Below are 17489 nucleotides of genomic sequence, written 5' to 3'. Positions count from 1 at the left end.
AAAGAAGAAGAACATGTTTACAAAGCAAACTGATAGCAAAGCTTTACGTGATGATAAAAAAAAATATTTTGGTTCTCTCCTGGACTTAACTAGATTTATTGCAAATGGTAAGGCCTTCTATATTGGTACTAAATTTGATGATTCATAGGAAAATCCTAATCATTTCCCAATGTTTCAATAATGGTTATCAAACTCTGTGGCCTCAGCTAAAAAATAAAAACGGCAAGACATCTTGTCCAAATGACTCCGCTGTCCCCAGACGTGCCCCTCTCACTATTTTTGTCTTATTGTGCAATTTTGACACAGTAGGTGAAACAGCACATAACACACAGAGACGGGGGAACAGGGCTGATAATTTTATAGTCATTTTAATAACCGAGTTTACATTAACAGTCACTTGAGGAACGTTTTTTCTTTAATCTCAGCTAACTCAATACACAGTTTTCCTCATGGTTCAAACCAAACAGCTCTGTGTTTGCGAGCGGCCTCACAGCTAGCACAGATCATGGGGAGGTTTACTGTCTGTTCATATCCACCAGACACAGAACGGACACCCACACACCACTGCTCAAAGGGGAAACTTGAGAGGACACTGGTGCCCAGACAGCTCGTGAGTGCACTGGGACTCAAGCTGGGGTCATCTAGGGGTCAGGGCCTAGGAGGCTGCGGCAGGAAGCAAAGTTGGGAAGTGTCCACCCTGTTGGAAGGGGCGTCTCAGGATGAACAGCAAGGGTCCAGGCTCAGCTTCAGGACTTGGGAGAAGAGAATGCCTTTCCGGGTACAGCCATGGAGAACAACGCTACAGTCCGAGTGGACTTTGAAAGAAAAAGCTATTTGAGGCTGTATTTGATGACTATAATCGTACTAGTTTTTGAAAATAAGAAATCGCTGGTTAGCAGTTCCACAGATTAATTCTCAACTACTCACCCACCGCATGGCCCCTCACCAAAGCACTCCGCAGAATGAGAAGGTAAGAAAGTTGCAGGGTGGCAGGGCCATCCTCAGAGAGGAGCCAGGCTAGGAGAGGAGCCAGCCAACACCCGCTGAGGAGGGAGAGAGAAGACCCAGGGCGCCCTCCTGAGCCTGGGGGAGAGGCTGGCAGGTCAGAAGGAGAGGGCCACATCGTTTTCTACTCCTAAGCCCTTGCAAAGGGCTGTTCCACAGGTCTATGGAACAGAACAAACTGGAGTATAAATTTTAACTTAACATGTTACTCAGTACTCATGTTGAGAAAATAGTGGGGCATTTTCTAGGAATCCTCAAGGATCTCTATGCTCAAATGTTTTAATGGAGAGTGAAGGAAGGGAGGCTTCCCAAGATAGTGTTGCCCATCCTGAGGGCACTTGGAGGTTATCCTGGTAGCATAGAAAGCTCATGCAGGACAGAAAGTTCTGGTTGAATGCTGCATTTTGGAAGCCCCAAGTGCACTGCAGATAACCAATTGGCCCTTCGAAGATTTATCTTCGAGCCCAGGAAGGGATGAGTCAGGCTCCCCCAAGATGCAAAAGTGGATGCCGGCACTAGTTTCTTTACGTGTCTCTTCCTCCATCTGGTGGCCATGGCTGGTATTGCAATCTATCTAAAGCCCAGCCTGGCTACTGAGGTATATATATATATCTGGCATACTCCCTTCATATATAAAAGTCATTCTGAATTCCTTGGTAGGCTCTCAAATACTTGAATTGTAAATTAAAGCTAATTTTTTTCCTTTTTACTGAGGTTTTCCTTAAAATAAAAGCACCATGAGAGCCTTAAGATAGCAAGATTCCCTTTTAGGAGGTGAAAGCCTTTTTCATGATTAGAACAGAAAGTAGCTTGCTATGAAAAACGCTCTTTCTTAGCTATTTCTAAATTTTTTGCAGCTAAGTGATCACTTTTCTCCAATCTTTAGTTTATTAAAACCTACAGTCAGGGCTGGGGTGGCAGAGGGTTTGCCTAGCATATGTGAGGCCCTGGGTTTAATCCCCAGCACCATAAACAAAACAACAAAAACAACTGCAGCCAGGGACAGTGCTTCCTCCTAAGCACTTAAAAGGTGTGTGAGGCCTGCTCTTCTCTTCAAAGTACTTAGTACACAGGTTTATGGCTTCTATCAGCTGGGTTTCCCCAGGGCACAGAAGTCTGACCAGCGGCTTAAGGTATTTTTCCTGGTGAGGTGTCTCTGTTCTACCCTCCACTCCTTGTCTCACTCACAGAATCTGCTCCAAAACTTGAGTGTGCAGAAGCGACCTGATAAGGAAATGGACACTCAGCTCTGACAGACAAGGGAGATGCCAACACTCCACTAACCTCCTTCACCACCTCTCAGGATGTCATGTCCTGTCACTGGGACTCACTCTGGGATTTTAGTACCAAAGCAGAGGTCCCCCCCAAGGATCTGCCAGTGAAAGCGGAAACAGATGGCTTAGAACTGAGAAAGTGAACAAAGCTTAGAGTGATTTCTCTGCTTAGGACTGACTTTCCCAAATCCTGAGTTGACTGCCATATAAACTGAGACTGCCTATTAGCAGGAAAAGTTAGAGAACTAAAAAAAATTGATTAAAAATCCTATGCAGTCATTGATGTGCCTGGATCTGAGGAGATCAGGAGAATCTGCACCCACCATTGGCAACAGAGGCCCTTCATTCTACCCATCTGAGCTGAAGCCCTACCAAAGATGCCAGGGCCTCCTCAGCCTTGGTCAGAGGGAGGGGCATCATGGCTTCTGCTGCTCTCCACACCAGAGCCTGTGCTTCATCCTCAGTCGTTGCCTTTTAAGAGCACCACAGAGGCAGACAGGATGAGAGGGAAAGATGAGTCATTTGCTCCTCCCTATCTGGCCTGCCTGCCAAGAATGAGGAGGATTTGAAAGCAACACCAAGAAATGGGCCCGAACAAACACTGGTATAATCAAGCAGGTGGAAGAAATGGTTGAGTTTTGTTGTTTTAATAAATGTTCAAAGAAACAAAATCTACTAGGAAGGGACATGACAAATCGAGAACCCAAAGACTAGCCTACTTCTCTGCAGACCCCAAGGGACCGCAGTGAGTGACAGCTGCCGGAAGTGGCCCCTCCGTGGAGATAAACATACATCATCAACACAATGCACAACACCCCTCCTGCTCACCCGGCCCACCCACCTCCCTCCCACACACCCTACCCCCGCCCTCGGTGCCTTCCACCTTGCTCTCCACTCCCACCACCCACTTGCCCCAAATAACCTGCGTCCCTTTTATTCATTTCCCTGACCTCCCAGCTTTGTCTGTCCCCTTGTCGTAAGATGCAGCACTACACACGCTCTCAACACTATAATATAGCAGACTCTTTCACCTTAGCGGCCTGTCTGATTGCATGCATGTAAATGGGGGAGAGGGTCCAACAAATCAAGGCTATGCATAAACAGAAAACAAAGCAATATTCGTAAAGCTAGGCAAGCGAGCTTAACATGGAGAAACATAAGGCTTGAGGCTTATTGATTCTTTATACCGCAACCGTTTGGATTTGCTTTCTTTCTTAAATATTGGTGTACCATTTTGGCTTCAAAAAAATCTCTTCTTGCTTCTGCTCCCCTTTGGGGAAAGGTTGCTTAACTCAGGGATGTGATATTAGAGCGGCCTCCAGGGGGCGCCACAATGCGCTTGCTGGCTGAGCGGACCCCCTCGTCCACTTGGGTGCCTGCAGGTAGAAATCCCAAGGAGGAAGAAAAAAGAAAAAAAAAAAAAAAAAAAAAATGGAAAGGAAAGGAGAGGGGGTATGAACAAAAGAGAAGCTGATTAAGTATAAAAATGTAAGATATTAAGCGCCTTCCTGCCGCATCACCTCCAGGAACCTTACACCAAGTCTTGAATTTTTCATATTCATTCCCCACCACCACCTTTTTTTTTTTTTGGTACCGGGGATCCAACTTCATTCCCCCCTTCTTGAAAAAACTACCTTCTGGAAAGAAAAGCCAAGTGCTTATCAAGGTCTCATCTGAGCCTCAGCATGGTAAAAATACTAAGAAAAGGAACAATAAGGATGGAAAACGCAGCTCCTTTCATCCACTGTGGCTGACCAGGTTTTCAGAGTTCAAGCATCATCTGTAATCCTCACCGCCTGGTTCAGAGGGCGCTGCTCCTGCTGTTCTGCTTCCAGGGCGCACAGCGGAGCTCAGAGAGGCCAGGCCACCACCCAGGTTTCCTGGCCGGAAGTGGCTCCTCCGGGGAAGCAGTGTGTTCTTGGGTCCATTCAGAATGGAGCCTTCAAAACTTAAATGATAAAGGTAGCCTGGGAGCAGTGCGAACAGCCACTGCAACACTTTTGAAAACTGCCTCGAGTCAGCGGACCCAGACCTCTGGTAGAGTTATTTCAAAGCCTTGAGCCCTTTGTCCTTTTCCCTGTTTCTCATCTCTTTTTCTTCCTATTTCTTCTCTTCCTTTCCCTATATCCTGTGATTTTTGCCTCAAATATATCTTTTCTTATTATCTTGCTTCCCTCCAATTTAAACTGTTCATGACAGGGATACAAATCTAGTATTATTCCCTGTTTTAAGACTACTGGCTATGAGCAATTACGTTTCACTTATTTCAGAGAGTTCTTAAAGAATAGATAAAATTAATAAGTAACCCGTAGTAAATGTTCTATCAATGGAAGCTGCTGTTAGCATTATTACTAGTATGGAGGGGAGAATATAATAAAAATCCTAGGCTAGAAGAATCTAGCAATTTGAGCAAAAGAACAATGTGAGCTTTCTTTTAACCAGTACAAGTTTAAGACCACACACAATATATACTGCATAGTTCTCAAAGGTTAGCGTAGAAAATCGGTATCAATTTAGAGTGAAAATCGGCTCCCTTGCCCTGTCCCCGACCAGTTCTGATCTCTAAGCAGAAGCTGTCCTTATTTAACCTTGACCTCTAACCTGCCTGTGCCTTGTCTGACTTTCTGACCAGGACCCCTCAGCTGCTTGTCCCAGTAAACACCCTTACAGAGGACGCCAGCACTGGGCCGGAAGGCTCATTCCAGGAGCCCACAGGTGCATCCTACAGCCCCAGAACACTGGTTTCCCTTCTCCCCGCCCTGGACCAGCTTGTCCACTCACCAGACAGGCTGAATCCAGACTGGTGGAGATTCCTCACAGGCGGATTGGGCCGGGTGGGGGATCCCCGGGTGGAGCCCGCAGGGGTGCCCCCTTTGGGGGTGGTAGTCAGGTCAAATACGGGCCCATCGTACATACCCCTCGGGACGGCATGCAGGTCGGCCATCTGCAGCAGAGAAATGGCACATCACCCTCATTCATAAACAGTTTAGGGCCTACTTGTGTGCAGGGAAGGAGGAGATGATGATGATGAACGTACTTTAAGGAAGGGAGAAATAGTATATATACAATAAAGAAAGATGTTGCAACCAGATTGAGATGGAGATGGCCCATGAAGCCCTTTCTACCCAGCTGAGCTTCCATCTGAAGGACCAAAGGACCCTGTTATGGGGTTGGGCTCTGGGGAGGGACAAGGCTGGGCACACAGAGGAGTGGTATGAATGGCTGTGTCGCCAGCAGAGGGAACAGAAGTGCAGAGTGCTGAAGGTGAACTGTTGCAGAATGAAGAAAAGCTATGAGCACAGCATGAGGAGAAGGACAGGGAAAGGCAGCAGGCTGAGCTGAGGTCACATGTGCTGGCTGCCGGGTGGGACTGTATGGAGCCTCCACCCTCACACTCCACAGCACAGATCAGCAGTGACAGGCACTGAAATGAGAGTCTGGGGTCTGACCTGCTGACTGCTGGCTGTGGCTGTGAACCTGATCTGGAACTGAGGAGCCAGCCAGCAACGTCACCGAGTGCATTCGCTGTGCTGGGCATTACAGTGATCATGGCATTTATGGTCAGTGAAACACAGTGGCTTCCCCAGGGGCCTTACAGTCCACAGACAAACACGGTGAGACTCCAAAGGAGGAGCACAGCCATACTCGGCCTCCAACACATCTGGTCACTGACCGGATGCTCCTGGCAGCTCCTGGCAGCACCCTCTCTGCTGTGCCCCCCCTCCAAGCTGGTGACTTGGGTGCAGGCACAGAAGCCAAGCTCAGAAAATGTGCACGTGGTAATGAGTTGTGAATAATTTCATCATGCATGACTCTAGATCATCGGCATCTCTTTAGTTCCAGAATCCAAGTCACATTAATATAAAGAAAGAGTGAGTCTAGGAAGCTTTGAGTCTCATTCCCTTCTCTTAGGCCGACATTGGAGTGTGGATCTCATCTAACCTTGCTTTGTGAAGCCTTATGATTATAGGAAGGTGACACGGAGGTGAGAAAGGGGAGAAAATCAGGAAAGAAATGTTTGACCCTCAACCTTAAATGAACTACAGCTTGTGTGTGTGTGTGTGTGTGTGTGTGTGTCCAAAGTCAGGGACATAAATAAGATTTTATTTGAAACACAGTAGCTGAAAGTTGTATGCGCCCTATGGAATAGCCCTGGTCAGGTTGGGACAGGGACGGGTGGGTATGGACTGCTAGTTCTTGTTTTAAGCCTTAATTTGGGGGCTTTTTGAGAGCTTTTCACTTATTTTTTTACAAAAACTGTAACAGATTATTCAAATTTTACAGTATTTTAAATATAAAATGTAAGGAAATTATTTGGAAGATAGCTTGTTTTCAAAACTGTCTTTCACCGCACATTAAGTGCGTTACGGGCTCTTCAGGACGATGAGCATGTTGCTGAATTTCTCTGTGAGAGTCTCTCAAAGTCAGCCCTCCCTGGTCTTGGGGTTACCATCCCTGAGCCTGGGCAGGTCACACAGGCTCCACCTGCTCCTTACCCTCCTCCTGGCTTTGATTCTTTTATAGACGTAGTCGGAGAAGGGGCTGCAGGGGATGAAGCGGCCAGCCCCCTGGGTCACATGCAGGTTGCCATCTTCCAGCATGATCTTGCCCTGGCAGATGACGACCAGGGGCGCCCCACGCAGCTCCATCCCTTCAAAGATATTGTATTCTGCAGCCTGGAGGTGAAGTGGGGACAAAGGCACGGAATGGGCACAGGAAGAGGAGGACAGAGGTCACATGCTGTATTTGGAAACCTATGTTCAGGGTCTCTAGAAACCAGGCTGGCAAGAAAAATTCACATGGTGAATCTGCAACGTTGCCATGGGCAGACAGGACCACGAGGCGGACAGTTGCTAAGCAAGACTGGCCTTGTGACAAGGAAGAATGTCCAGTCTTTATTAGGGTATGCAGTGGAAGTCAATTTCTGCTGCCCATAGTACTCACAGCGAAGCTGAGTAATGGAGCCTTTGTGTTGAGTGTTACACAGAGGGAGCTGTGGCCACTGGGTCCTACTTGCTCAAAATTACACAATGAGCTATGACACCATGTATAAGCAAAGGCCATCACCACCAAAAACGGGGTCTCTCTCTCTCTCCCTGCCTCCTATCCTGACTCAACTAAGGGGAGAACTCACTGCAAAGTGGCTGAAAACATCAGCTGGGAGGCAGATTGTCCAGGTATAAATACCACCTTTACCCCTGGCCCGCTGCATCCATGATTTAATCTCTCTGCATGTCCATCTCCCTTCCTATGAAATGGAGAGAATGGTAGCACCCACCTGCAGAAGACTGCTGTGGAGATTCAGTGAATTAAAAGCACAGTGCCTGAAACACAAGTGCCGAAACATTTTTCACTAGTGCGTATTGAGTACCTGTTGTATATACTGAGCTTTGGTTATTATTTTGCACACAGATGGGAACATAAGACAAAAATATTTATAGTTTCTCTCTTCTCAAAACAAAAAGACTGAGCCTCTGCAAACATGAGAATGGGGGGAGGGTGTCTATCAGCCTCTGACCAGTGACCTGAGCACCCTCTTCTGGGCAGTCCACCAGGCAGGCAGGAGAGAGGCGTCCACAGGGTAAGTTCCAAGCGACTAAGATGTGGGAGGGACCATGACTGTGGCCAGCCTGCTCTAACCACACCCCACTTCTCCTGACGGTGCTCTGTGAAGTGACATTCTCCCCATCCCTCCCCTCCCAAAGGCCCAGTCTTACCGACTGGTGGTTCTTGGCAGAGACGATCTTCACAGCATCTGGATCCCAGATGACCAGATCGCTGTCAGAGCCCACAGATATTCTGCCCTTGCGGGGATACAGGTTAAAGATCTTGGCAGCATTTGTGCTTGTCACAGCCACAAACTGGTTTTCATCCATTTTTCCTGTGGCCTAGTGAAACACAAAAAATTCTGTGTGTATAGCTTATCTCCGCATCATCTATACCAGTCAGTGTGGGGGTTTCTGGTCCCAGGGGAAGAGGACCATGCAGGCCCAGGAATGAGGCGTCCCACAGGTGAGGAACATGGTCAGGGGGCTGCGTGTGTGTGTGTCTGTGTCCATGCACAGGATGAATTGCAAGGTCTCACCTGAGGACAGCCAAGGTCATCCCTCAGTTGCCTAATTATGAGAGATTTGTGCTTTTTTCATGTGTGTGCTTGTCTGAGGTTTCCAAGTGTTCTTTATTGAGGATGTATCACGTTGGCAATTCAAACAGACAGCTACACCTCACTTCACAATGGGGCGGGGTTCTGAGAAGTACATTAGGGGCAGTTTCATCACTGTGTGGATGTCACAGAAGCACAGAGTGCACATACCACGAACTAAGACTGCTGTGATCAAACTAGACAATACGATCTTACAGGACTCCTTATGTCGCTCATTATTGGCTGAAATATCATTATGCAGCAAGGAATGTATATATTACTTTTTTACAAATTCAAATAGTGCTAGGATACACACATACATACATTCATAAATATATAATTATAAAAAAGAAAGACAAAAGCTAACCATGTAAGTGAAGGGACAAAAAAAATTATCTTTTCTGTTTTCTTAAAATGAAATGACTAAGGAAAGATGTGAATTTAAAATCTAGCTCTGAGTTCCCTAGGAGACAAGGAAAAAAGACTCAGTGGATTAGATTATGTAGATGAATGAGCCATTAGTTCATACACATTCTATTTGGTGCTACAAACAGGAAAGCAATCAACTTAATGAGTTTATTACTAATTTTACTAAAATCTTCACGAGCCTCTGTTTCCTTGGCTGTTGCTTTTATCAGCCCTTGGGATGTGAAAAGCACTGATAGACAATGTCTTAGAGAGCCGAATGGCTGTATGTCCTCAGTGCATGGCACATTCGATGGGCAGACAGATGTTAGGCACAGTCTTCTGGCCCACCATTTCAAAGCACTGTTTCTAGCCCTTTCAAAAGAAATCATAAAACTTTCAAAAAAAAGAAGAATTAATTCATGAGTATTTTAAGCACCAAGGCTATGTGTCTGGTTCCTGTTGAGATTCCAGACAAGGAAACCCTTCAGAACCCTGGACTTCTGGATTCATCAGTAGATGGTAAATTCCCAAGTTACCCGAGCCGTCTAGCTCTGTGGACCCTTAGCAGGTGTGAGATTCATCTGACCCTGTGCATCTGCACCAGCAGAGGTCTGAGGAGCAGGAGCTCAGCTGGGTTGGTACCAGAGGCTCTGATCCGGCCCAAGGTTATCTTGTCCCTGGCCACCCACCCAGGACCTCAGTTGCTCACCACAGCCTTGTCCCAGATGACGGACATCCTCTCCTCTACGCCGTTGGTGCCCTCGGGGATGGCTGTGAAGTTGTCCTTCCCAATGGCTTTCTGAGCAGTGCTGAAGGTGCAGTGCGCACTGCCAGAGAGTTGCAGATCACCGCTGGAAAAGGAAAAAAGTGGCCCATAAGCAGTGGGATATCTGGGGCACGTGGGGAGACTGAATCTGTATCTAGAATGTAGTCTGACTACTTCAGTGTGGAATTCCTTCTCTACCCCTTCTGAGCTGTGTGAGCCTGGGTGAGTGTCTTACCCTTCCTGGGGTCAGGTACCCCATCTGGAAAATGAGGGGGTGGAATCATATCATCTCTTTGGTCGCAAAATATAAGGGACTTAATAGAGCGATGGCCTGACCCTCCATGTCCACAGAGGGTAGGAACAAGCATGACTTTCTATAATTTTGGCTAAGAGTCATGAACAACCATTTGAATTTAGGCAAATAATTTCAGCTTTTTGGCCTTCAGTTGCTTAATCTGTCAAGTGGTGATAATAACAGTGCCCGACTTGTAAAGTTGTTATGAGGAACAAATAAGATCACATAGGCATTAACTGGCATGGTCATTATAACATTATTACTGAACTGCCATTTGAAATATGAGAAGAAGCACTTGTTCTCTGTACTCCAGACTGCAGGAGAATTTTGCCCTTTAGACAGGAGTGTCGTTGGTGGATAGTCACCCAGCCCCCAGCCCAGCTGGCCCCACAATGTTCCCACAAACCACCTGCTGCCTGACAGTCCCGCACCGACCTGGCCAGCAAAGAGTTGATGTAGTCAGGAGTGGTTGGGTCAGGGCTCAGAGGTGGGGATGTCACAAATGCAGCTGCCTTGGCCCAGTTCTTGCTCCAGTAATGGGTTCCATCTATACCAAGGCTGGCAGTGATGGGCTCCCCAAAGACCACGTTTCCTAGAAGGGGGAGGAAACAGGCAATGGGTTTGTTCAGCTCCAGAGCCTGCTGCAAGCTTATACCTCTGGAGTTGGGCAGACCCTCGTTCAAGTCCATGTCCCCACCTTTTTTATGTCTTTGCTTTTCTCTCTGCTAAATGTGAACAATTTTGCATTCCCTAGATAATAAGTACTGGTTGTGAGGTACAGCATTAATTTTCAAATTCTGAAGCAAATTAAAATTTGAGGCAAAGGAAATAAAAAAATGCATTGATTGTAAGATTTATCTTCATTTCAGAAATATTAAAATGCAAAATAAATATATCCTAGAATTGATGAAACAAGATAATGTCTATGTGTCAGGCTTTGAGAAATGAAAGGATTTAGCAAATGGGAGGAATCTGGCACATAGTTGGTTCTCAGTAAATGCTGATTCCATTCTAAGGCCTGAAGTCCTGAAAATACCTCACATCACTGGGAATTTGGAGATCCTTCTGATACAAGGACATGCATTGGTTCCACAAAGTGAAATCCATTCCTGTGGATCAGAGCCCTCCCATGACCTTTACCATCATGGTTTTCTTCTTAACCTAAAGCAAAGAGTGACCTGCTCCAGAAGCACCTACAGCCTGAGCATATCAAAGGTGAGGCAAGCTTCTTGGTTTCTGTCAGGAGCCAAGGGCTTAACTGAAGAGAGGTGAGGAAGGGCGTGGAAGGTACAATGATCTAAGCTCTTGTTGAGCTTCTTAAAGAGGAGGGATATAATACAGAATGCAAGTGCTGCTCATAGGAAGGAGGAGGTATCAAGCTTCTCCATGCCAACTGACTTGGAGTCCAAGGTGCCCTGCACAGTCTTGGGCTCCTTTAGCACTGGTCCTTCTTCACTGTCAAAGTTCACTCAGATCAACTCCAAGAGTCTCTATGGCAGGGTTATAAAGAAGTTTCACCTTGCTTCAACTCCATCCAACTGGTAATTAACTGGAATTCCAGGTGGGAAAGAATTCTAATAATGCTTCTTGTCTCACCAGAAAGCATTCCTGACTGATCAGTAACGTCTGCCAGATGGAAGAGAGAGGCATAGCAGTGGTTCACATAGGGTATCCCTGCTCTATGAGGAGGTGGTAAGAAGACTGATGTGTAACTGATGAGGATTTCAAGGCTCTCCAAAAACATTTACCACACTAAAGCATCTACGGCCACAAAGAAATGAAAAGAGAGTCAAGGCAAGCACTCAACTACTATCCAAAGAAATACAACCTTAAAAGTGGAAGAGCAGTTCTTCTGGACTACGTGTTGCAAGAAGCAAGGATTGTCATTATGTTTGAGTTTCAATGCCAGGCCGCATAGCAGGGAGACCCTAGTCAAGCTGCACTCTAGCTTCTTCATCTGAAATAGGAGGACAATAATGCTTGCATAACATGCCTTCGTGCTCTCTGAGAATTCTATACAACCAGTGCTGGGCATTATGTCGGTCCTCATTAAATTGAAGCTTTCTAATTCTAATTCTGAGCAGCCATGCAGAGTTATTCATGGGTCAAGGATGATTACTTTCCTTTGGAGTTAAAAAGAAATGTGGTCAGGGGGGAAGAGTAAGCCCCGCTGCACTGTCTTCCTGTTCGGGATGCTCTTGATTCCTTCTCTGAGGATGACAGTCTGAGATGTTTACTGGCTTCAATCTCAGCAGCCAGTTTTTCATCATTGAAAGGAAACATTGTTCCACCCTGGAGACACAGCTGCACTAGTTCTCTTTGCCAGGGAATCATGAGCCAGAAGGGTAAGGGGTAGGAATTCTTCACCATGAACTTCGAAATAAGCATTCAACTGAAACAGCCCATCCTCGAAGGTCTCCAGGTCATCCTGAGGGTGGGATCCAGGCCACCAGAGGTGAGTGTGGTGGGTGGTCCTGGATCAAAGGATGTGTGATGGGGTGGGTGAGGTCCTGCACAGGCCCCCTCCCATTCCTTTTCTCCAAGAATGGGTCCTGATTCTCACCCAATGACTTACATCCAGCAGAGCAACCCTGCCATGTCAGCTGAGGCATTTGAATGCTGAGGGAGAAAACAGCAGCTCACCATGAACAAGATGAGGTAGGAGATATCCCGGAACCTGCCAGCCAAGCCTGGGCAATTAGGAAGATTTCCCTTCCATAAGGAAAGGGTTATCCTTTGCCCAAAGGCCAGGCACTGAAAACTCAGCTGGCAGAGTCAGCTGGAGCTATTTTTAGCCACTCAGTCACCACACATGGAATTTCACAGTCCAGTCTGGCAGATGAGTCACTCATGTTGGTCTCTCCATTACCAGCTGGTCACTGACCCATAGCAGTAATGAGGGTACAATTGGGCCTGCTGAGTCCTCTTTCACAACCAGACATACAACTTCCACCTCCACTTTCTCCACCACACTACTCATTTATCAGATCCACAACTGAGCCTATTACTCTGCCACTGAGGACAAGTACCAAAAATAGAGAAGAAAGCTTGAAAATGGTAATAAACTTTAGCTAAGCTCAAGTTAGGAACTGAAGGTCAAGTTAACAGCAGTGGGGAAATGAAGCAGAAGGTGGAAGGCAGTGGGGACAGGGCCTTGTGCCCTGAAGACCATGGTGGTAGACATCTTTTGAAGACTCATTCATCCCCTCTTCTAAAATAAGCCATGCTAACCTATGTGGTCAGCTGGGGGAGCCTGTGCTATTCTCCTCCCTCGGTCATGGCTAGATTATACATCATCTCCAGAGCAGTCTTTGGTTCAGGAATGAGCACATGACCCAAGCCAAGGCAGTCCCAGTGCTCCTGGAATCTAACCTTGATACTGTTCACAATGAACATAAAGCCCCCAGGGAAGAGCAAGAGAGCCAAGAATGTAGTAAGAGTGATAGATAACATTGTTAAAACCCCTCAGTGTGGCCATGTGTAAAATACCCACAAGCAATCACTGGCTTCTGTTTGCTTGTTGAAGCCAGTTTGGGGTGGATCTTTGACTGTGGTACCTGCAGTAATCTTGACTAGTGTGCACTTATAAAGTTCAAATAATGTGAACTGGAAATGAAAGATCAAAATGAGGAGAGAAGATGCGTCAAGTCTCACAATGATCTGTTCAGGCTGTGGCATCCTAGGCAAGGCACTGAACCTTCCTGAGCCCCAGGTGGGAAAATCTCTGGATCCTGAGTGGGACAGAGGTTTCCTAGTGAGCAAGGCAGTGAGCAAAACAGGCACCATTTATATTATACAGAACCAAGGAGGGAAGGGACCATATGGTGTGGCAGGGGCTCTAAGAACACCCATCACCTTTTTTCCTGGCTTGTGAGATGAGGTCAGCCGCGCTCTTGCTCATGACCTTTGTGACGTACAGAGGGCAATTAGTCTGGCTGGCAATGGTGATGGCACGGAACACAGCCTCAGCTTCCAGCTGCAAAAACAAACAACCACAGAACCAGGAGTCGACAGGAACCTGAGCCTCTTACCCTGGCCACACTCCTACCTCCACAGATGGTGAGAACACAGCGCTGTGCAGAAGTTTAAAATCTAGAAGGATCTGGCATTAAGAGACCTGAACCTGCATCTCAGATCCATCACCTCCAGCTCTATGCTTTGCTTAGCTCCTCAGTGCCTCTGTCCCTCATGGTAAAACAGACAAGAGAACACAGCATAGGGCTGGGGCTGACCGGTGCTGGCACCGAGTCCCTATTGATTTGTTCTCCACTAGAATCCCGAGTCTTCCCTGTGGTCATCACAAAGGCTGTACTTGAATGGAAGTCTTTGCTTCCCTATAGTTTCAAGGTAGGTTCTCTGCAAAAACATCAAGTGTAGACTAATCAGTAAAGGCAATTAGGCATCAGCTCCTCCAATTCTTTCCTGAAGCAAGAGGTAGTCTGCAAAGGGTGCATTCTAGGAAGCGTTTCTTACCAAAATAACCTCCACTCTTCTCAGCACAAAGATTTCTTTTAGTATTGATTTCTTCCATCCCACCCTCATGTAGAATTCATGTTTTCAAATACGCTCTCCAACCCAGTTGCATTTGTTGAGAACAAGTAATGAGCTTCCCCTATTTTATTAACAAAGGAGGGTCTGAGAGCTCAGGCTGTCTCAGGTGGCCTAAGTCTGAGTCCTTTAGTTATAAGCTGAGTGACCTCAGGTACAGTACACGACCTCCTGACACCTCAGTTTCCTTGCATGTAAAGTGGGGATATTAACAGGACCTGGCACTTAGGGCTGCTATGAGGATTAAATGGGTTAGTCTTTGCAAGCAATCACCTGACTTCTGGAACAAGTCAAGTGGCCCTTGAGGGGCAGCTATTGGTCTTATTGCTGATCAGTTTCTAAGCAGTCTGCATCTGTTATTACTCAAAGCCCAATCAGTCCTATTCAGCCTAGAGCACAGACACTGGCATTTCTCCATTTGATAACCAACAGTTCCTTTTTGTATTAATATGACTTTCTGGTTAGTCTGTGCGGCCCAACACTTAGAAAAACACCAAAATAGCTTGCAGATGCCCAGTGGTTGTCTAATACAAACCAGTCCCTGCCTGGAACTCAGCAGACTGGCTCTAGAATGTGCTGGGCTAAGCTGGCATCCATCAAGCTGCATTTATTTGGTGCGGACAAAGTCCAGAGGGCCCCTGAGTGCAGTGAACACAGCCACCCTAAGCGCCCCACTGCACCCTGCAGTGGTGCTCTGAGCCTCAGGTTCCACCCTGAAGAGCATCACTGGAGAGGATATCCTGAGGTGCTTGAAAAGAGATGGGTTGGCTCCTCCCTCCTCATTCCTCCCCCTTCACATCTTTGCTGATCACTTCAGCGCCCCCATGACTGCAGCCATGGCCTCTTTGATCTCCTTCCCTCCCAACATTGCAGGTTTTTCCACACTTCCACAGCATGACTATCTTTGGAAGGTTACATCACCCTCCAACTTCACCCAAAAGGGCTTCCAGGGTTGTAGAGATTTGCAACTGAGAGGCTTTTTTTTACTAAAAAGGAGACGGGAACCAGGAGAAGGTTGGGAGGGTTAGGGTGGGGGAAGGTTGAAAAAACAAACCAAGGAACAAAAATAGACCTTGCTCTGAAATCCCCTGGCTGCTGCTGAAGAAATCTATCCTGCCAGCACATCTCTCCAGTGACCAACATTTACAGAGTTTTACAAACAGTGCTGATCACCCTGGCCTGCTCACACTGTGGACGATTTTCCAGTTCTTCAAACATGATCAGCCAGTGGCTTAACCTCTCTGAGCTTCAGGTTCTTTACCTGTGCAATAATGTCAACTACCTGGAGCAGCAGTATGAATAACTAAGATAAGGCATGCAATCAGCATGGTACCAGCTATGTGTTCTGTAGAAAAGACCAGGTATTATTAAGAAGACAGATTTTTCAGGAATGCTATGACACAATCTTTAAAATTATTTCAATACAAGCTTCTCAATTATTTCAAATGGCAATTAAAATATCACTGGACACAAGAGAGTTTCTGGGGAGCTGAAAAAATTCTGTATTGCTGCTTGGGTGCTACTTATATACATGCATTCAGTTTGTGAAAATTACTGCATCCTTAAGATGTGAACGTTTTTCTGTGTGTGTGTCACATTGTTAAAAAGTCTCTAGAAGACCTGGGCCATGGAACCCTGTCTTTTCTGGTTCTGATTCTTTTCTATCTATTGTGGAGTCTAGAATGACAGTAGAGCAAAAGAATTTACTTCACTGATACAAAAAGCCTTGGATCAACTCCAGGTTCCAGATCCCAGCTGCTCTCCCAAAGCCAACTTGCTCTCAGTCATTCGGGCAGCCAATTCCCAGCTCTGTGCCCTCTGCCAGCAGGTGAAGCTGCTGACATCCTAGAGGCAAGGAATCAGTCACTGGTCACATTTTACTGGTTCTGTAGCTGTGCATCATCATGTATGCACCATGTGGAAACCTGGATATAATCATCAACTTAGGCAAATCAATGGGCATAATGCCTATGAAAAAGACTACTCAACCTCCTGTTCATGTGATCAATACATTGCAAGCATCAAAACATAGTGTGAAATAAGACAGGAAGTGGAAATGTCTCCAAGATTCACAATGATTAAGAAAGGCATTAGCAATTTACAACTCATACTGAAAATCAACTGAGCATACTGCAGCTTGTACTATGTCAAAGAGATTGGGGGTCAGAAGTAAGCATGTTCTTTGCATTCCTTTCTGACTTATTTTCACAGGTCCTTGAGCTATGGTGGGTCAGAAGTGGTCTTTAAAAGAAATATTTTGATACTGCTTTCTTGTACGCGTAGATTTCTCACTATTAGTGTTTTCATCGTAACTGTGTGTGTACGTGGCTCGGAAAAGCAAGCCAACAGGTACTCTCTATATATAACATGAGTGATAGGTGGCTGGGACTGCAATAATCAGAGTCTCCCAGGAGATGCTGATAAAAAGCTCTACTGCTACAGCTTCTACCCCCCCGCCCCATCTTACCTCTTCTGGTCTGCTCAGCACATGGCCTTCTGGGCCAGTTATCCCCATTTCCAACATCCGGTTTTGCTCCTAGAATGAGGAAAAAACCCAATAAATTCTTAGATGAGCTCAACTCGATGTGGAAAAATTATACTGCTATATTCTGATCTAAACATGCTTAAAAAAAAGAATAAAATATGTATGTGCAACAAACATTAATTCTCTGTATTTGGAGTTGCCGTGTAAGTGTGACTTCTTTATTACAAGTAAGACAGTTAGTTGGTCTATGAGAACATCCATTTTTTTGTCTGTATTACCTATCAGAAGTCCTGCCAGGTCACTTACTCTCCGTATCTTTCAGACTCAGCTGCCCATGAAAGCCCACTTGCTTAACTTGTTGGTTTATTCATTTCTGCACTTTTAAACTTATTTATCCAAAAAAATTTACTGAGTATCTGCTTTATGCTAGGCTAAGTACTTGAATTCCTGTGACCTCATGGAATTTACAGTTTAGTGCAACATTCCCCAAAGTGCGATCCGGCCACCACCCCCACCAGAATCACCTGAGCTGCTTTACAGCAATGCCAATTTCTGGCCCTATTTTA

At 46.1% G+C, this 17489-nt stretch overlaps 1 protein-coding gene across 2 annotated transcripts in view; it reads right to left on the bottom strand.

The window, feature by feature from the left end:
- Nucleotides 1–352: 352 nt before the first annotated feature.
- Nucleotides 353–17489, bottom strand: part of Dpysl3 (dihydropyrimidinase like 3) — a 107266-nt gene continuing 90129 nt past the window's right edge. For both annotated transcript variants that reach the window (XM_021266171.2, XM_004854360.4), the window contains exons 7-14: nucleotides 16906–16974; nucleotides 13746–13866; nucleotides 10326–10482; nucleotides 9539–9680; nucleotides 7997–8167; nucleotides 6776–6955; nucleotides 5061–5223; nucleotides 353–3655 (exon numbers count right to left, since the gene is read on the bottom strand). In XM_021266171.2, the coding sequence (XP_021121830.1) occupies nucleotides 3567–3655; nucleotides 5061–5223; nucleotides 6776–6955; nucleotides 7997–8167; nucleotides 9539–9680; nucleotides 10326–10482; nucleotides 13746–13866; nucleotides 16906–16974 (1092 nt within the window). In that variant the 3' untranslated portion in view covers nucleotides 353–3566. The remainder of the gene's footprint in view (nucleotides 3656–5060; nucleotides 5224–6775; nucleotides 6956–7996; nucleotides 8168–9538; nucleotides 9681–10325; nucleotides 10483–13745; nucleotides 13867–16905; nucleotides 16975–17489) is intronic.

This window comes from Heterocephalus glaber, unplaced genomic scaffold (assembly GCF_053883595.1).
Source record: "Heterocephalus glaber isolate CG9 unplaced genomic scaffold, H.glaber_assembly_v1.0 deba00001463, whole genome shotgun sequence".
Lineage (NCBI taxonomy): Eukaryota > Metazoa > Chordata > Mammalia > Rodentia > Bathyergidae > Heterocephalus > Heterocephalus glaber.
Note: the sequence above shows the minus strand (reverse complement) of the source record. Positions and strands in the feature narration are given on the sequence as shown.